General features: G+C 45.8%; 1 protein-coding gene across 1 annotated transcript in view; it reads right to left on the reverse strand.

Annotated features, from left to right (window-relative positions):
- The window catches only part of FAM178B (family with sequence similarity 178 member B), a 425328-nt gene that overhangs the window by 250445 nt on the left and 152395 nt on the right, over positions 1–22488 (reverse strand). The window contains exons 13-14 of the mRNA XM_088443441.1: positions 19967–20051; positions 18263–18439 (exon numbers count right to left, since the gene is read on the reverse strand). Of these exons, the coding sequence (XP_088299567.1) occupies positions 18263–18439; positions 19967–20051 (262 nt within the window). The remainder of the gene's footprint in view (positions 1–18262; positions 18440–19966; positions 20052–22488) is intronic.

Consider the following 22488-nt stretch of genomic DNA (forward strand, 5'->3'; position numbering starts at 1 on the left):
AGCCAGAGTCAGATGGAATAGTTTGTTTAGTGTCACGCGGTCAAAACCTATAGGACGTAGAAACATTTAAAGTTATCAACATGACAGGGAGACAAATAAGTAACAAAATGCCAGAATATTGGCTTGAAATACAATAATCTGGCAAAGCAACATTAAGAGGGTTTACAATAAGAAGAAACACTTTATTATCTTAATCTATTTTGCAGCATTACTACTAACAGTTTATGTTGCAATGATAATAAACACAAGTAATTATTTTTACATCAGGATCAATAGTTCTTCTTTACCACTGCCAGTGTAATGTATTTACTGTGTGCATAAATGCATTGCCTGTGTGAAATTGGTATGTCAGTCCTATGTCAGTCCTTTGCCAAAAAACAAAGCTTACTGTACATGGATGCAGTTTGCATTTACTAAATAGGTTTTTTAAGTCGATTTTCCATTTTCACTCAAAATACTTTTTGTGTTAGTCTCATGTATGTCTTAAGCAGATTATTAGAGTGGACACTGTCTTTATAAGAGGTGTTACTTTGTGTATTTGTATATTCTTATTACATCGGTCTGGAGATGTGTTTTCTGGAACAAAGTGTGCCTAGAAAGTACAAAAGCATCCAAATGAAAGGAAAGGCCAAGCCCTGGCTTTCCTCACATCAGAGGAAGTGTAAGAACTAAAGGACGGCAGGAAAGAAGTAAATTAGAATAGTGATCAGGCATTTATGTGGGAAAGGGCAAACTCTGTTGTGAGACAAATGAATGTGCTGTATTCCCTCAGGTTATATACAGTGTTTTTGTTTTTCAAATACTAATGTACTGATAGAAGAATATAAATAGATTACCTTGAATTTTATGGTAACTGGTTATAAGAGATAACTGAAGGTGAATATGCTACAAGGGTAAATGGTGCATCACAGGTGTTTTGTAGCTCACAGAGCTCTTCTCAGTTGGATATAACAGGAGCTACAAAACACCTGTGATGCACCATTTATGGGTTGGGTATAAAAGCCGTCAGTTAAAATCCCGTCCCTGAAAGCCCGAGACATCATAATCCTGATGCCGGCTGGTAAGTATCTTTAACCCTCCCTTCCCCTAACCCTAACACTCCCTTGGGGGTGCCTAACCCTAAGACTCAAGGGGTGGTGCTTAAACCTAAGTCCCCCCCATGGTACCTAACCCTAACCCCCCCTCACTGCATCCTAAACCTAACCCTACCATGTGTTTCCAAAGCACAAAGTATTATTCAACTAAAGTACAGTCAGTTACATGCTGTGATCTAAGTACAATTTAGCGCAAAGAATTATACAGACCCAAGATACAGTTATACATACGCACGCGCTCTGGACCAGATACTGGCATCAGCAAGAAACCTCCGTCAATCAGCAATCAGCAAGAAGACTCCAGACTGGGGTCACAACACACACATTTATACCCTTACAGAAACAGACAACACAATAGAGAGGTTTGTTGCTGATCCCATTGGTTCCCCATCACGGTGCGTTTGTTACAGGCCATTTAACAGGTTGATTCAAATGGACACAGAACAGCCTCTAACAGCTTGTTGCCTCCTCTATTCCCCCTGCATGCAAATCTAGGCTGTTGGTTTCACAAAATAAATTTTGGTGCTTTATATCTCTACGGTCCATAAGTTGAGAATGCATGTTGCGATCTTCACACCGATGATACCGGAAAGCTGTTAAGAAAGTGCAGATCAGTATAATACCAAACATGGCTTACTTATCACGTATTAAACCTTAGATACCAAAATAGCCTTTATTTCACAGCATTTGTAATAAATGAATAAAACTTAGATCTTATACTTTAAGGCTATGGAACCTTTATGTGAGTGTGCATTATGTAAGTATTAGGGTTTGGGAAAAGACGCTAGTTAGGTTTATCTGATTTGGGGCAGATGTGCACGCATGCAGCTAATAAACAGCGTTCGCATGCAGGATATTGTGCATTCGCTAATGTGCGTCATGTTAACAGCGCAACTGTGCGTAATGTGCGGTGTTTATGCATGTGATTTTATTTATGATGGATTTAATATATATATATATATATATATATATATATATAATTTCTTACTAACATTTTTTTAAACTGCAATGCAAATGTGTTATGGGCAGAGAGCTTCACTCTCAACCAGGGTGGAGACCCCCAACCGTCAGTTAAATTCAAGTGTCTGGGCCATATTACAATTGCCACAGCTACACCTGTCCACATGTATGTGGGGTCTCTCCCTTTACATGCAAAAACACCCACAGTTCCTGGTGTATTGCTTTTTTCTAATTCCTTTTCTCAGGAAGCTGTTTTTGTAGTTGCTAACTGATACTGTGTTTGTTTTGGTATATTCCTATGCAAGGTTGTCCCCAGAATGGGCCTGTCATGGCTTCTAAAGAGATTACCAAAAACATTGCCATCTGTACTTAGCTCGTGAGTTGTAACTTAAAATGGCGTCGTGGAGATTCTTATTTGTAAAATGGAGTCTGGTTTCCATTTGCAAGATGGTGTCGCTCCAAGCTAATTTTACACTGATTCTGTCTCAGCCACTAAACCAGCTTCGACAGTCCACCCTTTGATAGCAAACAACATGCTATCATACTCTGATTTTAAAATTAATTTTAGGCTTGCATATGGGGTATGATTTTAACATTATTTTTATGGGATGGCACAAGGTGGTTTCAATCCATCTATGATGGGTCTCTAGGGGGGGACGACATAAAACTACCATTATACGCACACTGCGGATCTTGGGAGATCATGGGAAAGATGTGGGGATGCACCAGTCCTATAAAGGAAGTTTTGAAGGGGAATAGAGACTTACATCATCTAAGATGTTTAAATGAGAAAATAACATTTTAATAATACATTCTATGCATTTCTAAATGTAATATATTATATGATAGTATTTCCAGGTTCAGGGTTGTAATGCAGTTCTATATTTACCTCAGTATTCATATGGGCACTACTAACCACCATCATTATTTCGCCCTTCTGGTTTACCTTATTTTTACATTTCCCACACTTCAACACATTAGGAACACACTTGACACATATGCCAATTACTATGACGACACCCAGTATAAGGATCAGGAGTTTACCTATGCTTGCGATCATTTCCTGGACCCACTCCCCTAGACCTGAGAACCACTTTGCTGGGTTCAACCATGAAACCCATTCCTCTACCTTCTCCTCTACTTCAGCCACTGAAGCCTTGTGGTTCTTCCGAAATTCCCATTTTAACTGCAGAATCTCATACATCTTTTGGTCTATCACCTCCTTGGGGTTGCTGGTATCATTGGTGACATAGGTGCAACACTTTACTCCAAATTGGGTGGCCAAAGTTATGCAGTATCCTCCACTGACAGCGGTTAAATAATTTAACACTAGCCTGTGTTGCACCAGTTGTTTCTTATACGCTTGCAATTCTCTACCTGTATACCTGAAGGTGTCATCATACATCTCGGTGATATTATCTATCAATTTAGCAAGATCCTGAATATATCGAAAATTTAGTGTACGCCGAGCGATCCTGGTGTGATCCAATGCGGCTAAAACTTGAAAGCCAGTTGTCTCACTAATTAACTGAGTGGCTTTATGCAAGTCACCAGGTATCATATTTCTTTTGCCTCTGTGTTCATACTGTGTGTGAAGATATGGTAATGGTGTATTTTTATGAATACCAAGCACTTCACCATGTGTAAGGGTCATAATTTCAGGAAGTAGTCTTCCCAAATAACATAACAATTACGGTACTAAGATTGGTCAGACTCCTCCTCCTAACTCCACTCCATCAGCACTGCCATCAGCTCCCATCTCCTCTATCGGTCCTCCATCACAGAAACTGGGTATCCCCAAACAGATCATTACAACAGAAACTCTGGAAGAAAGAACTAGGATAAGTACTGATCTACGCATTTCTTTAGCTCAGGTATCAGACCGCACCTCTTAACCCTCCCGAAACAGGCTCGCAATTGACAGGTTCACGTTATCTGCCTCGACTCCTCCCCGTATCTCCACCGGTTGGTTGACCTTTCTACAGTGAGTGGAATGGACCCAGGTATCTCTCTCGGCCACCTTCAGCAACACCTGATTCGGTCCTTCCCAACGATCAGTCAAACAACCTGAGCTAAAAAAAATTCGGATCATAACAAATTCCCCAGGTTTGACATCATGACAGTTTGCATCAGAAATGTTAGAAAATAACATTTTCAATTTCAGTTGTTCTTACTCATCTTCGTGAGACACTGCACAGTAACCTCATTATCGTATTTTCACATGAGGCTGCCTGTTAAACAGTATCTCAAAGGGGGACAGATAAAAAGACAGTCTGGGATGATATTGATATTAATACCCATCACCTTACACATGTTCTGGAAGACGTCACCTGTGAAATGAGTACCCCTATCACTTTTAATAATTCTAGGGATATCGTATCTGCATACAAATTCCTGCAATTAAATCCGTTTATCAATAGCTACTGCTCTAAATATTGCCTGTGCCCCTGAGTTGGACAGTATTCCGAGTATTTGACTTTAGCCTGGCATGGCTGCCTTTTGTCCTTAGCAACCTTGTGTCCTGTGTGTGAGAGATAAAGCACAACAGTTTAATATAATTTAAACATGGCCTAAATACAACAATAAATCATCCACATTTTACATTAGAACAGATCCATTGGCAGGTTGAAAAGATTGGAAATATTGAGGTTGTGCATGAGGATATGAGTTTGGATGTTGTGTGGGGTGTGTATTTTGACCGTGTGTGGTAAGTGTGTTGCGGTGTTATTTGCATTACTTCTAGAGCTTAATACTAACGGCCAGTAGTTTCTCGCTCTGGATCTCTCTCTTCTTTGAGATGTTTTTGTCATGTTCTATGGCGGATTCTATGAGGGTATCTATTGTGACTCCCATCCATCCAGTCAGTAAGTCTGAACCCGGGTTTTTTAGGTTCTCTTTAAGACCGTCCATGAGTATAGTGACAATCATTCCCCTGTGGTGAGTGCTATCTTTAATATCTTCTAACCCAGTGTACTGGGTGATAGCCTGCAGATCCCTGTCGCAATAATCTTCTGCAGATTCACTGTCCTTTTGCTTATGGTGAAAATTTTGTTCCAGTTAACTACTACTGGAAAATATACACCCAATTGATGTATAATACGGGAAATGTTACCTTGGTTTACTTGGTCTGTTAAGGGAACATCACCGTCCAATACACAATCCGTGATAAACTTTGTCACGTCGATATTGCGTGGTAGACAGGCCCTTAACACCACCCTGCAATCTTTATTGGTTGGCTCGTGAGAACTACCCAAATTTCTCAAAAACTTTTGACATTTGGCTAATTCCTTTTTGGGATCGGGGAAATCATTTATGATGGAATTTAGCTCCGCTCTTGTCCAAGGACAATGCATTACCACTTCCCTTGTGGGCACTATTCCGTTCGCATCCGCATTTCCATTCAAAACAGTTATTGTCCGAATGGGATGCAGACTGACTGCGCTGCTACCTTTGACCTTATTACCTGGCTGGAGGTTTAGTCTGTTGCTGCAATGTATCATATTAACAACTTCCTCTATGGGTGCAGAGGATGTTAGCACTTCCCATGCTGTTACTGATGGAGATGGTGGCACCCTTTGTGATTGTCGTGGTGCAGCATCTAACATGTGTACAGGATGGTAAATGGCAGACATAACAATAGGCTCATTATCCACATCATAAACATTTTCCTTATGGTTACTTAAGAGAGGGAACAAATTGCTTATTACATTTCTATGGGTTTTTTCAATAACTGTACCTGCACCCCCATCCACATAAGGTGGTGGTGGTGCGCGTGACCTGCTGGCAATACCTTCCGCAACGCTACCTTGCTGTATGTATGCGCTATTTCGCGGCTCGCACGCATTGCAATTTAGTGGTATGGGTGTACTTTCTGGTAATGCATTTGCAACGCTAGTTTGCGTCGCTTGCACATTTTTAAGCCACGCATCCCCTTCATGCTGCCACAATTTTAAACATTCGTAATATTTTACCTTCTTCACTCGAGAACGCACCAAACAGATGTGAGCTCGGACATTATTTAATATCTCCTTATCAAAACTACCAATTCTAGGAAACAGCCTAACACTCTTCCTCGTCATATTAAACCATAAATCACAATACCTGGTTGCATTGGCACCGTACTTAATATGCATAATACGTCGTGCCAACCCAAGTGGCGCTTCCAACAGCAGCAAATCATTTAACATCTCTACCGTTTGCTTGGCCCCCATCCTGGGAGAACCCTAAGTTTTTCAATAAAGATTTAAATTGGTGAAAGACAGTCTAGATACTCTCACTTACCTATGGAAGTTATTTCTAGATGCTCCCGCTCACCTATGGAAGACATTTCTAGATGCTCCCACTCACCTATTATCTCTCAGTTTACAATCACAATTTTCCAGTGTGGCTCAATTACAATGCTCCAGTAACCCAACCTAATTGCTAAACACTACATTCACACTGAGAGCCAGTCCCTACAACAAAGACAACATGTACACCTGCTGATGTGTATAGAATGGTAGCTACTACCGAGCAGTTAGGCTAACTCCTGCACCTAGCCCTTAAGGATCATATAATACCCTTAACATTTAGGACCTGTGTTACACCTTAAACAAATACAATCACACACTCTTTTCCTGCGCAGAATAATACATGTTAACCCAGTTATTGGCAACAATTGATAATGTAAACTCAACGGCTTTGTTTAAACACGTGGCAGCATGACCGGAAATACGTATACGCTATTGTGCGACTAGTCGCATACATAATAATGCGGCTACTACACAACCATATGACTCTTACCCTTTAGCTGCGTACGCAAAAGTGCATCTTTACTGCGTGTGCAAAAATGCGACTCAGCTGTATACGCAATACTGCGGCACCCCTTTTTAGCATAAAATACTATCAACAAAGGAAAACAAACTTTTTCCCTTCTTGTCCCTGGATTATAGTCAGCGTACCTTGACTCACACAATAACGGGTAGCGACTTCTCAGCATCAAGTGATTGCAGATAAACCCTGCATGTGGCCACTCCACCCTTTGCTGAGAGATCGATAACCGTATGTTTATCGTGTGAATAGGTAAGTGACCTCACACTATGAGCCCCCATCTGTTGTAATGTAATAAAACTGCTATACGCTCCTACCTATACCTTCTAAAAGCCTGCCTATACCTTCTAATATTGATGCTATTTGCGTATGCAGTCATACAGTAAAATAAAGACTTTAGACCTTGAACATGTGTTTCCAAAGCACAAAGTATTATTCAAGTAAAATACAGTCAGTTACACGCTGTGATCTAAGTACAATTTAGCGCAAAGAATTATACAGACCCAAGATACAGTTATACATACGCACGCGCTCTGGACCAGATACCGGCATCAGCAAGAAACCTCCGGCAATCAGCAATTAGTAAGAAGACTCCAGACTGGGGTCACAACACACACATTTATACCCTTACAGGAACAGACAACACAATAGAGCGGTTTGTTGCTGATCCCATTGGTTCCCCATCACGGTGCGTTTGTTACAGGACATTTAACAGGTTGATTCAAATGGACACAGAACAGCCTCTAACAGCTTGTTGCCTCCTCTAGTCCCCCTGCATGCAAATCTAGGCTGTTGGTTTCACAAAATTCATTTTGGTGCTTTATATCTCTACGGTCTATAAGTTGAGAATGCATGTTGCGATCTTCACACCGAGGATACCGGAAAGCTGTTGAGAAAGTGCAGATCAGTATAATACCAAACATGGCTTACTTATCACGTATTAAACCTTAGATACCAAAATAGCCTTTATTTCACAGCATTTGTAATAAATGAATAAAATTTAGATCTTATACTTTAAAGCTATGGAACCTTTTATGTGAGTCTGCATTATGTAAGTATTAGGGGTTTGGGAAAAGACGCTAGTTAGGTTTATCTGATTTGGGGCAGATGTGCACACATGCAGCTAATAAACAGCGTTCGCATGCAGAATATTGTGCATTCGCTAATGTGCGTCATGTTAACAGCGCAACTGTGCGTAATGTGCTGTGTTTATGTGATTTTATTTATGATGGATTTAATATATATATATATATATATATAATTTCTTACTAACATTTTTTTAAACTGCAATGCAAATGTGTTATGGGCAGTGAGCTTCACTCTCAAACAGGGTGGAGACCCCCAACCGTGCTGGTGCCAGCCTGTCTGACAGTGAGTTTAAAAGAGCAGATTTCTTACCATTGTTCAGTCAAATTCAAGTGTCTGGGCCATATTACAATTGCCACAGCTACACCTGTCCACATGTGGGGTCTCTCCCTTTACATGCAAAAACACCCACAGTTCCTGGTGTAGTGTTTTTTTCTAATTCCTTTTCTCAGGAAGCTGTTTTTCTAGTTGCTAACTGATACTGTGTTTGTTTTGGTATATTTCTATGCAAGGTTGTCCCCAGAATGGGCCTGTCATGGCTTCTAAAGGGATTACCAAAAACATTGCCATCTGTACTTAGCTCGTGAGTTGTAACTTAAAATGGCGTCGTGGAGATTCTTATTTGTAAAATGGAGTCTGGTTTCCATTTGCAAGATGGTGTTGCTCCAAGCTAATTTTACACTGATTCTGTCTCAGCCACTAAACCAGCTTCGACAGTCCACCCTTTGATAGCAAACAACATGCTATCATACTCTGATTTTAAAATTAATTTTAGGCTTGCATATGGAGTATTATTTTAACATTATTTTTTATGGGATGGCACAAGGTGGTTTCAATCCATCTATGATGGGTCTCTAGGGGGGGGGGACATAAAACTACCATTATACGCACACTGCGGATCTTGGGAGATCATGGGAAAGATGTGGGGATGCACCAGTCCTATAAAGGAAGTTTTGAAGGGGAATAGAGACTTACATCATCTAAGATGTTTAAATGAGAAAAATAACATTTTAATAATACATTCTACGCATTTCTAAATGTAATACATTATATAATGGTATTTCCAAGTTCAGGGTTGTAATGCAGTTCTACATTTACCTCAGTATTCATATGGGCACTACTAACCACCATCATTATTTCACCCTTCTGGTTTACCTAATTTTTAAATTTCCCACACTTCAACACATTAGGAACACACTTGACACATATGCCAATTACTATGACGACACCCAGTATAAGGATCAGGAGTTTACCTATGCTTGCGATCATTTCCTGGACCCACTCCCCTAGACCTGAGAACCACTTCGCTGGGTTCAACCAAACTTAAAATGGTGTTGTGCAGATTCTTATTTTTAAGATGGAGTCTGGTTTCCATTCGCAAGATGTCGTCGCTCTAAGCTAAATTTACACTGATTCTATCTCAGCCACTAAACTAGCTTCAACAGTGCCTAACTCTAACCTGCCCCTGGTGGTGCCTAACCCCAACCCCCCTTTCCCCTAGCCTAAACCTAACCCTCCCGGAGGGGGGGCTAGCCCTAAGTCCACCCGGGGGTGCCTAAACCTAACCCCCCCACGGCTAACACATCGTGATGCCTGGCTAACCTACGTTCGGTATACCAGGCATTGGGATTTTGACGTGGGGCTAATAATAGGCGTCGGTATGTAGACACCTATCTTTAGTCCCAAGCCGGGCTTTCAGTGTCAGGATTCTGGTGATCGGCATTTCGACCGTCGGCATCCTGACTACATCTCCATGAATACATAGGAAAGCAATTAATAGAATGACACAACTAAATGCAGGGAGGAATACAAAGTGAAGGGGAGGGTACAGGGACTCACTAAAGCCTAATAAAGGCAAGGAATGATAAGTCATGTTGGTGCAGGAGGGGCAAGTAAATCAGCACTCAATGAGCATGTACCTATCCAGCGGGAGGACAGACAGGACCAGAATTGCTGTTTGGAAATGGGAGGTAGGGGAACAAAGATGCATTGGTGACAGAGATGGTGCTAGCAGGAGATAACAAGGTGGGGGTCCTGTCCATGAGGACTTACAATCTAAGAGGGAGACGTGTAACCTTGAGGGTGAACTGGGATAGTGAGTAGGAGGGTTATCAGTTGGTTTCAGTATGAAATTATGAGTAGGGCTAATAGGCTTTTATGAAGAGTTGAGTGTTAAGGGTTAATAGCAAGGTGTGGATATGGGTATATAGTGTGATAAGATGAGGGAGGGAGTTGCAGAGCAGTGGGACAGCACAGGAGAAATCTTAGTTGTGACAGTGGGAGGAGGTGGCCTGGGTGGAGGTCAGCAGCACAGTGGGTGGGAGACAGTGTGAATAGAACTTAGGTTGGAGATGGAGCAGTGGGTGGAGCAATTGAGAACTATTATATGTGAGAAGGTAAAAAGATTGGGTTTGACACATGGTGTATATAGAACACATGCCATTGTAGAGAACACTGATCTCTTCTCAAGCTTAAAATTTGTATGCACTAAATATAGCATATGCTACGCTTTACATGTACCCTGCACAAAGGATATGTTTACCATAGCGATAAATGATCTGTAGAAAGAGCTCTAGTCCACTGCTAACTCTACTTCAGGTAAAGTGCAATCATTATTAGGGCATATAAGCTGGAACAGCAGTATGGAGAAAGTTCATGTGATGTTGGTTTCTCATAGTTAATAGAAGAAAAAAATATGAGATATGGTAAGAACTTACCCTTGTTATCTCTATTTCTACGAAGTCCATAGGGTTCCACAGGATACCTTGGGGTATAGGTGTGACGTCAGTCGCAGGGCACCAAAGAGTTAAGCTTTCAGCCTCCCAGGATGCACTAGGTCCCCCTCCTATACCCCGCCCCCGGGCCAAGGCACCTCAGTTAGTTACCAAGCCATAGGCCGGAGGAGGAGAAGGAAGAGAGAGAACAAAGATCTGGACACATACAAGAATCACATTCTCACCAGAGGGAGACGGAAAACCGGTGACCAGAGCAAAGCCCATCTGCAGCACAGGTGCGACAGGGCGGGAGTCCTGTGGAACCCTATGGACTTCGTAGAAATAGAGATAACAAGGGTAAGTTCTTACCATATCTCATATTTTCTACTTCAGGGTCCATAGGGTATCCACAGGATACCTTGGGGATGTCCCAAAGCAGTATCCTTTAAGGGTGGGGACGCTCCTGTGCAGAAAGGAGAATCCGCCGCCCGAAGGAAGCATCCTGAGAGGCGAAGGTGTCAAACCTGTAATACCTCACGAAGGTATGGACAGAAGACCACGTAGCAGCCTTGCAGATCTGAACTGCCGAGGCACCACGTCGAGCTGCCCACGAAGGACCCACAGACCTAGTGGAATGAGCCTTCAGAGAAGGAGGGACCGGTAGGCCTTCATGAAGATAAGCTTCAGAAATAGCCATACGGATCCAGGCTGCCAAAGTTTGCTTTGAAGCAGGCCAACCCTTTTTACGGAAGCCAAAGAGGACAAACAAAGCGTCCGACTTCCTAAACGAAGAAGTGCGGTCAACATAAGTCCTTAAGGCCCGCACAACATCCAAAGAGGCCTCACCCACGGAAAGACCCGGTGAGTTAAAGGCCGGAACAACTATTTCCTCGTTAATATGAAACTGGGAAATAACTTTGGGAAGAAACTCGGGCCGAGTGCGGAGCACTGCCCTGTTCCCATAAAAAACCAAGAAAGGGGGTCTACAAGAAAGAGCCCCTAACTCAGAAACACGTCTGGCCGAAGCAATGGCCAGAAGGAAAACAGTCTTAGCTGTTAGCCATTTAAGATCCACTGAGCCCAGTGGTTCAAACGGCGGTCCTTGGAGAGCCCTCAGGACCACAGCCAAATCCCAAGGCGCCACAGGTGGAACAAAGGGCGGCTGAATGCGGAGAACACCCTGCATAAAGGTGCGCACATCCGGGATTGTAGCAATCCTACGGTGAAACCAGACAGATAGGGCCGAAACCTGTACCTTCAAAGAAGCAAGGCGAAGCCCATGATCTAGTCCCGCTTGCAGGAAGGCGAGAATCCGAGACAGACGAAACTCCCGCGGTGCATAACCTCTCGGTCGACACCACTGGAAGAACGTATGCCACACGCGATGGTATATCCTTGCGGAAGACGGTTTCCGAGCTCGTAACATGGTACGCACCACAGAGCTGGAAAACCCCCGGGACCTCAGCATGGCCGTCTCAACAGCCACGCCGTCAAAGACAGCCGAGTCAGGTCCGGGTGAAGGCAAGGACCCTGAGACAGAAGGTCCGGTCGTAGCGGCAACCGCAGAGGAATGTCCACGGACAGACCCTGAAGGTCTGAGAACCAGTGCCGTCTGGGCCACGCGGGAGCTATCAACAGGAGCGTCCCTCCTTCCTGTTTGAATTTCCGGATTACCCGTGGAAGAAGGGAGACCGGAGGGAACAGGTATGCGAACCGGAACGTCCACAGGACGGACAGAGCATCCACCAGAGACGCCCCTTCGTCTCTTGTGCGAGACCCGTACACCGGCAACTTGTTGTTGTGCCGGGACGCCATGAGGTCGATTTCTGGAAGACCCCACCTGTCCACCAGTAGTTGAAAAACGTCCGGGTGCAGGGACCATTCCCCCGGATGAACGTCCTGGCGACTTAGAAAGTCCGCCTCCCAATTGAGCACTCCCGGGATGAAGACCGCTGATATGGCCGGAAGATTGCGCTCCGCCCAAACCAGGATCCGAGAGACCTCTACGAGAGCCGCCCGACTGCGAGTTCCTCCTTGCCTGTTTATGTAGGCCACGGTGGTAGCGTTGTCCGACTGGACCTGCACCGGGCGACCCTGGAGAAACCGCTGTGCCTGCTGGAGAGCATTGAAGACCGCACGGAGTTCCAAGATATTTATTGGAAGCTCCGCTTCTGTCGGCGTCCACCTGCCCTGGAACAAGTGTGGACCCGAAACTGCTCCCCAGCCCCGAAGACTGGCGTCCGTTGTCAACAGGACCCAATTTGGAACCCAGAACGGACGTCCCTTGTTGAGGTGGGTCGTCTGTAACCACCACGTAAGGGACAGGCGAACCTCCTGGGTGAGCACAATCGTCTGGGACTTCAGAGACTGAGTCAGGCCGTTCCACTTGGACAGGATCAGGTGCTGCAGAGGTCTGGAGTGAAACTGGGCGTATTCCACCATGTTGAACACCGACACCATGGAGCCCAGTAACCTCATCGCCGAGTGTAAGGACACCCGGCGGCTGTGCAGACAACTGCGCACCCTTGACTGTAAAGCAGAGATCTTGTCCTCCGTCACGAAGATCCTTTGCTGTCCCGAGTCCAATAAGGCTCCAAGATGCAGAATCCTCCGAGACGGGATTAGAGTGGACTTCTGCCAGTTGATTAGCCAGCCGTGCCGTTGCAGCAGTGCAATGGTCAGGTCCAAGTGGCGTAACAGGAGCTCTGGAGATCCTGCCACCAATAACAGGTCGTCCAAATACGGCAACATGCGGACTCCCTGCAGCCGCAGAGAAGCCGCCATGACCGCCATCACCTTGGTGAAAACACGTGGTGCTGTTGCCAGGCCAAAAGGTAACGCCCGAAACTGGAAGTGGTCGCTGCTGATTGCAAACCTGAGGAACTGTTGATGGCGCCAAAGAATAGGGACATGCAGGTAAGCGTCCTGTATGTCCAATGACACCAAGTAGTCCCCAGGTTCCAGCGCCAGAATGATGGACCGTAGGGTCTCCATCCGAAACTTCGGGACCCGCAAAGACTTGTTGAGTGCTTTGAGGTTGAGTATCGGACGATATGACCCATTGGGTTTCTGTACCAAAAATAGATTTGAATAGAAACCCTGGCCCCTCTGGGAGAATGGAACCGCCACTATAACTCCAGCCTGGAGCATAGTGTGCAATACCTTCCGCAGCTCCGTAGCCTTGTTCCGGTCTGATGGGAGACCCGTGGTGAAGAAGCGAGCCGGGGGTCTGTGCCGGAAGGAGAGGGCGTATCCGTGGGAAACCACCTCCAGAACCCAAGTGTCTGTCGTAGTGGTCGACCAACACTGGGCGAACTGTAGCAGGTGGCCTCCCACCCTGGGATCCCCCAAAGGGAGGCCCGGACCGTCAGGCCGCAGGCTTGTCATCTGGCTTGGGGGCCGGACGTCTGGTACTCCATGCCTGCTTCCGGGGCTTGACCGATTTCTTAGGGCCAGCCTGTCGAGGAAACGACTGTGGTTTGGGCCTGCCCTGGGCCCTAGATGACCGAAAGGACGATGGTCCCGAACCAGAAGGAGCAGCGGCCGACGGGAGACAGGCAGATTTGGCTGCCGCCAGCGTGGCCACAATCTTATCCAGATCCGGACCGAAGAGAACTTCTCCGGTAAACGGCAACGCTTCCAGACCTTTCTTGGAATCTGCGTCCGCCTTCCAGGATCGCAGCCACAAGGTGCGACGAGCAGCTACCGCTGCTGAAGAAATTCTAGACACCAGAGTACTAATGTCTAGAGCCGCCTCGTTGATGTAGGTGGCCGAATCACGGAGATTGCCAATCAACTCCGCCTGATCGGCCGGACAGTCGGATTCAAAAGAAGCCTCTAATGAATCCGCCCAGCGCTCCATCGCTCTGGCAACCCAGCAAATGGCCATAGCCGGCCGTGCTGCCCCCCCTGCAAGGGAATAAGCGGACTTCAGGCAGATTTCTACCTTGCGGTCCGTAGCATCCTTAAGGGAGGACATGGATGGCATCGGCAATGTGGCACTACGGACAAGACGGGTCACGTGAGAATCCACCTGTGGAGGGGATTCCCACTTAGCAAAATAATTATCCGCGAACGGATAAGCCACCGCCAGGCGTCTCTGCGGCTGGTATCTTTTGCCAGGTTGTTTCCACGCCTCCTCTAAATGGTCCACCAACTGACCCGAAAGAGGAAAGACTGTGGCATCGCCCTTCACATCTTTGAAAAAGGCATACTTAGATTTAGCCGCTGGGGGAACTTCGTCCTCAATCACCAAGGCTGTGCGGACCGCCCGAATAAGTCCAGGAATATATACTTTGGACTTAGCATCAGCGTCCTTAGTATGGAGAGGTTCCTGATCGTAAGGATCTAGAATCTCCCCATCATCAGACGTCCCTTCGTCATCCTCATAAGGAGCGGACAGAGACGCCACCGGCCTTTTATGAGACCGCATCACAGACTCCCCTTGCAACACATCCGACAAGTGCTGTACAGAACTTGTCAGGGAGTTAACCCACGCTGGCTCCTGAGAACCCGGGAGCGGGGAAATAGGGAGACTGTGGGGTACCACCAATTGTCGTGGGAACCCCTGCATGGGTGACGACACCACAGACTGCTGGGACAAACCCATCGGAGTAAACGCGGGCTGCGGAGCTAACTGGCCCACTAAAGCTGTTAACGCCTGAGCGAAACAAGCCCAGGGCGGCTCCTGTACCGGTGCTGTAACCGTAATAGGCCGCGCCATGGACAAACACTGCCGGCAAAGGCCCTCCGCGCTACCCTCCCCCTCCGCTAACGGTACTTTGCACGTGGTACACTGTAGCCGGAGGGGAAAATCACTTTCAGACATGATGGCACCACGTATGTGACCTCTCTCACCAATTAAGTATTAAATAGGCGAGAGACCACCCTGCAGCACCGCACCGCAAGGGCTTTAGCAGAAAGAACAGGGAGAGTAATAAAGCTGACAGTTTAGAGAAGAAAAGATTACAGGCAGCAGCGCTAGCACAGTCACATACAATGCAGAAAAATAACAATTCCTGCACTAACAGCGCTGATCACTCAACTACACAGACACAGGGCCTGGTAGGACACAGCGCTGCATACACAGACCTGACCACAGCGGAGGAGAGGTATGCGGGGGGACCCAGACCACGATGCTTCCGTCCAGCGCTTCCAGCAGCGTTCACCATGCGTTCTGGAGAAGATGGCCGCCGAGGAGCAGAGAGGAGGCTGGCCTGGGGGAGGAGCGCTGCCACAGGACCAGTCGGCAGCATGCAGAGAGGGCTGTGTGCAGCGGGGGAGGCGCCGGCTGTGAGACAGGGAAGGCGCGCTCCCCTGGCATGCATTTAACCCCTGGGACGCCGCAGCGCTACCGCTCTGCTGCGGTCCGCTGTCCCAGGGGGTAGTGGAAGCGCAGGTTGGTCGCCTGGCTCCACGCTGCAGCCAGTCCCCAGGGAGCCCCCTGCCTGGGGACTTAGGACCATGTGATCAGCGGGGACCCACCGCGGGACCCCGCTGCTTACCTCTGTCCCCCTTGAATCCGGCCATGGTCCGGAGCATCTGGGGTCACCGCTAGCTGTGACCCCAGACGCCCACCAGCATCCCCGGATCAGTACCGGCGTTCTGGTACCGGCGGGGTGTAGGGAAGACAGCATGGACGTCAGGACTGACTGTCCATGCTGTTCATCCAGATGTGCAGCCACAGCTGCATGAAGAATAAGCTTCAGGGGCTCTTCTAGCCCCCACTCCAACAGGTGCACCCGACTCCGGCCGGGCACCAAACTAAACTGAGGTGCCTTGGCCCGGGGGCGGGGTATAGGAGGGGGACCTAGTGCATCCTGGGAGGCTGAAAGCTTAACTCTTTGGTGCCCTGCGACTGACGTCACACCTATACCCTGTGGATACCCTATGGACCCTGAAGTAGAAAATCCCACTATATGTAAGAACTGCATCAATGCTGATTAAATATCTCCAAGGTACAGTCCTCCTTAAGCTGGGAACACACTATACGATGTGTGTGCCCAGCGACGGTGCGATGTGATGTAACGGTACAGCGTGCATTCCGTACACATTGCACGATCCGGTGTATGATATCCTGCATGTATCAGCACCATGTAATTTATTGCATCATCCCATCTGCTGTGCAGAATAGCAGATTGGACGATGCTATGAATGACCAGCGTTAACTACGGATCAGGCGTACACGCCATACGATGTGTACAATATATTGTTCCGATCCACGTCGGAATGATATATCGTATGATACATCGTATAGTGTGTACCCATCTTTAGTCACTAGCACACACAGTTATCTGTTAAATATTTCCATACACACTGGTGTAAGGTCCAGCTCTAAATATCGCAAGAATTCGCCCCTTCCACTCCCTCAACGCTACCAAAACATGTGTACATTCCCTCATGCTCTCTCGCCTATTGCAACCTTCTTCTCACTGGTCTTCCCTAAAATTGCATCTCTCCTCTCCAATTATGCCTCTCTATCTCTGCCTCCACTCTCTGCCAATGCCTCCATTGGCTCCCTATCCCCAACAGTATCCAATTTAAACCCTCACTTTCACCTACAGAGCTCTATAACTGTCTTCCCACCAACCTTATTTCTCTCCACACTCCATTCCACCCTCTCCGTTCAGCCGGTGACCGACACCTTTCCTCCCCACTGATTACTACCTCTCACTCTTGTCTCCAAGACTTCTCCTGTGCTGGCCCTAACCTATAGAATGCTCTCTCTAGTTCTATTAGATTCGGCCCCAACATCCATTGCATCAAGTGCTCCCTGAAAACCCACATCATGCTTGCATACTGGATTTCTACCTAATCTGGGCTTCTCTCCCACATCTATTACCCTTGTTTCCCCAGTGTCACCACTACTTCCCTTTTAGAATATAAACTCTCATGAGCAGGGCCCTCCCTCCTAGGTCACTATCTCAGCCAATTGGTATGTCACATTAATTATGTGTCATTATTATGCCCACATATGTTATGTGTCAGTATTATTCCCACAGTTAAAAACGATGTGGATGTATTTGTACAACATTGTAGTTATGATCCTTCAGTGTTTTGCTCACATCTGCTACTATGTATATATTGGTTTTCCTGTTATTTACTTACTTTTATAGTTTTGCTCTATACAGCTCTGTAGACATTATAACATTTTAATTATAATTATATAAAATAAAAATAATAATATTTTTAAACAATTAGGGGTATATTTACTCAAATTAGAGTTTTTAGAAATGGAGAAGCTGCCCATAGCAACTAATCAGATTCTACTTAACATTTGACTAGCAGCTTCTAGAAGATAATAGCTAGAAGCTAAATGGTTGCTATGGGCAACATCTCCACTTCTAAAAACTCTCACTTTAGTAAATATACCCCTTAGATTGAGTGGTATTGGTTGGTCCGGATCTGCTACTGATGCTGGGGAGCAATCTAGTGCTAACATGTGATCTATATAGTCTTTATAGTAAGATAATTTTTACTTGTAAATGAAAAATTGGTTGATCTATTGCCAAATTGCCAATGTATATCCGGTGCTCTTTTATACGTATATATGATAGTTTACAGACGTTATATTAATGCATTATATATATCTTAGGATACCTGAGTCTGCCAATCTGTCACATTATTCAACAATATGAGAAGAAGCTGTCTCAGATCCTCCATAGGTTGTTTCTTCACATTGATGTCCAAGTTGACCTTACACAGGATTGGGATGAAGATTAAAAGATCGCTGTCTGAGAAGCAGTGGGGGCTTCCAATGGCGCACAATGTCAGGAACTGAGGAGGAAATGCAGAAAGGAGGGGAGACCCATAAACTCAGAGGATATGTGCGTCATTGAGTTGCTTTATAAATATTCTCAAGGTTTTAGGAGGTGAGAGGAGCTGGAGTTTAGTAAGGGCAGGGCCCTTCCTCCAAGGATTGCTCCTCATCTCCAGAGCAAAGAAAGTGTCAAGAGAGAACTTCCTTCCATTCTTATGAAACAGGAAGACCTATTTCCAGTCAGCAAAACTTCTGACAATACAAAAAGCCATCACCGCTCAAAGCAAATATTCTTTTATTAGTCTACCAGGTGTAAAGAATTCCCCTAACTTCCAAAGTGAATGTGTTTATTTCAGCACGGTACTATCATAAATTCCTACCTCACTAATGACCATGAACTCTGTGAATTATTATAAGTAGATACATAGCTGAGAGGCTCTATATTATTTTAACTTACACTGAAGATTTTGCCTTTGCATATAATAAAAGGCAAAGCGCTAAAATAAAGTAGAAAGGCATCTGAAAACAAATATATACTATGAACAAAACTACATACATACAGTATCTCATTTACAGTTCACATGAGATGTTCAGTAACATCAACAATACGGCATTATTTGATTCTCAATACCAACTTATATTTACACTTTACTAATAAATCAAGACTCACTTGTATGATTGTAACCTGCAACATTAGTTGATTAATAGCACAGCAGAATATGTTGTTTTTACCAGCCACATGTTTGTGTATAAGTGACACCATTGAAGTGGATTTGAAGAGGGGATATGAGGGGTTGTGATGGAGGGGTGCTGTAATGGAGGGGCTGTGATGGAGGTAATGGAGGTGACTGTGATGAGGGGGAGTGAGAGTGGCTATGTTGAGGGGCTGTGATGTGGGGATATGAGGGGAGTGAGAGGGACTGTGATGAGGGGGGTTGTGATGACTGGGGCTGTGGTGAGGGGTGCTGTGAGGGGCTGCAATGAGGGTGCTGGGCTGTTAGGGGCTCCATGGGGGTATGAGTGAGCTACGATGAAGGTCCACTGAGAGGCGCCAAAATCTATTCCCGCTTACCAAAAACGTTGGCTCGGTCCAGCCCTGATAGGCCGCTGTGATATTACAGCCGTTGGCCCACTATAGTGGTGTGAGTGTGTGGATAATGGCTACACTTATTTATAATGGTCCTCGCAAGATGGAGACATGACAGAAAATGTGGTTGAGGGATAATGGCTCATAACTCCTATCAGGTTGTGTGTGTGGTCTCCTATGGAACATGCTAACAGCCCCAGGGTCTGAACGCCCGAGTCTGGTTGAAATTAGCCCACAAGGATAGAGCATCAGCGTGTACAGCTTACGCTAAGCACAGGAATAACATTTGTTTACTTGGCTTTTGTCATTATAATCTAACTGCTGTTTTCTAACTATGGGAAGTTAATAGGAAAGGCAGCAGCAGGGGAGCTGGGGGGATGGGGGGTGTACTAATAACCCGGGCCTGGCACCATTCTCTACAGCCCTGGGCAGCAGATAACAAAAATGGTTGCTCCACCTTAAAGATGTTGCCTAAGTTCTTCACTAACACAGATGAGTATAGATGGTTTTCAGCCGCTGTCTCCATCACAGATAGGGTAAATCTAGGAAAGATAAAAATGACTGATGTTTAATGGATATTTAGTAGACAAATTAGTATCCTCACCTGGTAGTCGAAAATTCTAATGAATGACATTACAATTATTATCTTTTATGTATAAGGCACCACAAAGTTTCTGGAATGCCATATGAGGTACCGATGTGTCCTTATACAAGCAGGGGTAAATTTACTAAAGTGAGAGTTTTTAGAAGTGGAGATGTTGCCCATAGCAATCAATCAGATTCTACTTGACATTTAACTAGAACCTTCTAGAAGATAATAGCTAGAATCTGGTTGGTTGCTATGGGCAAAATTTATCCAATAGCCTCAATACGTCACGTGGTGGGACATGCCTGGCGCAAGTAAGCCGCCAGGCCCTGTGCTACTCTGATTACTCCAAGTGTCTTTGTCGCATAACACTGTACTAGGACGCACCGGCAGACTGTGCTAATTAATTTGATATGCAACACTTGAATATCTGTGTGCGACTGAGTCTGTATACCAAGCACAACAGAACTTGGGGCCTGTTACAGAGATGTACGATAATGTGATCGCACCTTCGATTACAAACGCAATGCAGCTGCGAAAATAGGCTATTGTTAGCAAAGATCACCCGAGCATAAAGACGCCCACTGCTGCCTTTCTAACTGCGTGCGACGCCGCATACCTGCATAAATATCTGTAACATCAAAGCACATCGGCGGCCATCTTACCCTTGCGGAAGGTCAGAGCTGCCGCAGCCTTGGGAGCTCTACTGACACACAGAGCTGCGTATGCATGCCCACATAACGGCGTTTAAGCGGACAGGCACGCCTGTGTTTTTGTGACCGCTGCCCGTTACCACCCTCAAACGCTGACAACCTGTCAGTCACTTTGTGATGGGATCCACTGAGCGTCCACATCGCCATGCAATCTTACGCAAGGTGCGGCTTATACGCATGCGCAATGGCAAATAATCGCTCGATATGCATGAAAATTGCATTAGGGTCCATCTCTGAATCAGGCCCTTGGTGTGGAAAAAAATTGCAGCTGCTGCATAGTAGCATTTCTTATACAGATTCAGGGGTCTATTTACTAAGCAGTGTTAGAAAACAGAGTGAAAAGTGATAAGGTGCCAGCCAATCAGCTCCCAACTGCCATCTCACATGTTGTGTTTAAAAAGTGACAGTTGGGAGCTGATTGGCTGGCACCTTATCACTTTCTTATCACTTTTCACTCTGTCTCCTAACACTGCTTAGTAAATAGACCCCTTAGACTCAGTCGCACACAGATATACAAGTGTCACATATCAAATTATTCAGCACGGTCGCCTGGTGCATCCAAGTATATTGCTTTGCGACTAAGATGCATTTTGACAAAAAGACACTCAGCAATAGCAGAGTAGAATCGGACCTGGCGCTCAGAGAGGTGCTGTTTGCGGGACTGCAGCAATGATGTATGAGGACACATCTGTAAACATGGAAACATTCACAATAACAGCATATCAGAGTAAACGTACAATACACAAAGGCTGACCGTGCCAGAAGTGCATAGCACTTAGTAATAAACGTTACTATAACACCACAGATTGGGTAGAACATACAACAATTTTCTACTTTGACAAAAAATAAAGATATTTTAAGTGGGGATCCGTTCAAGATTGCGGCAGATGGGATGCTGGACGTTGGGATACCGACGCCGGAATCCTGACGCCCGTCAGAATACCAAATGCCGGCATCTGGAAGTGATCAAGATACCGACATCGCATCCTGAAGGTAAGTATGCATTAGGCTTATGGTTTGGCCAGGGATGGGGGGTTAGATTTAGGTTGGGCTGTGGGGAGGGGGAGACTAGAGTCAGGAACCACCGTGGGGAGGTTAGGGGTTAGGCACCGTCCAGGGAGGGCTAGGTTTAGGGTGCGAGAAGAGCAGGGTTAGGTTTAGGCATCACCGGGGGAGGTTAGGGATAGGCACCACCTGGGGGAGGTTAGGGTTAGGCACCACCAGGGGAGGGTTAGGGGGTGAGAGGGGGAGGGTTGTTACTTACCTGCCCATGTCAGGATCTTAACTATCAGGATGCCGTTGTCAGTCTTCTGACCGACCGGCATCCAGTCCGACGGTATATCATACAGATTCCTTTAAATAGGTTATGTTGGATGATTTGCATCAGCATGACTGCCACAGGGGCTGATATGCCCTTTAACTTTGCTCACAACCTACCATGCAATTCATAAGTTACATTTTAGTCAAAAGCCTGGGGTAAATCAACATGGGCATAATGACTGACAGCTCTGATAAAACTTTATGGCCACAGTACAGCTCTTAGACTGTCAGGCTGAGCTTGTCGGTGTCACAAGCCGTGGCAGCGGCTTGTTTCCCACCGGCTCGGGACCTACACTGACTCAGAATCCGGTTCCGCTGATTACCAAGAACCGGGGATGCTGCAGAGAGTGACTCATACTC

Source organism: Taudactylus pleione, unplaced genomic scaffold (genome assembly GCF_031769625.1).
Source record: "Taudactylus pleione unplaced genomic scaffold, aTauple2 ptg000329l, whole genome shotgun sequence".
Lineage (NCBI taxonomy): Eukaryota > Metazoa > Chordata > Amphibia > Anura > Myobatrachidae > Taudactylus > Taudactylus pleione.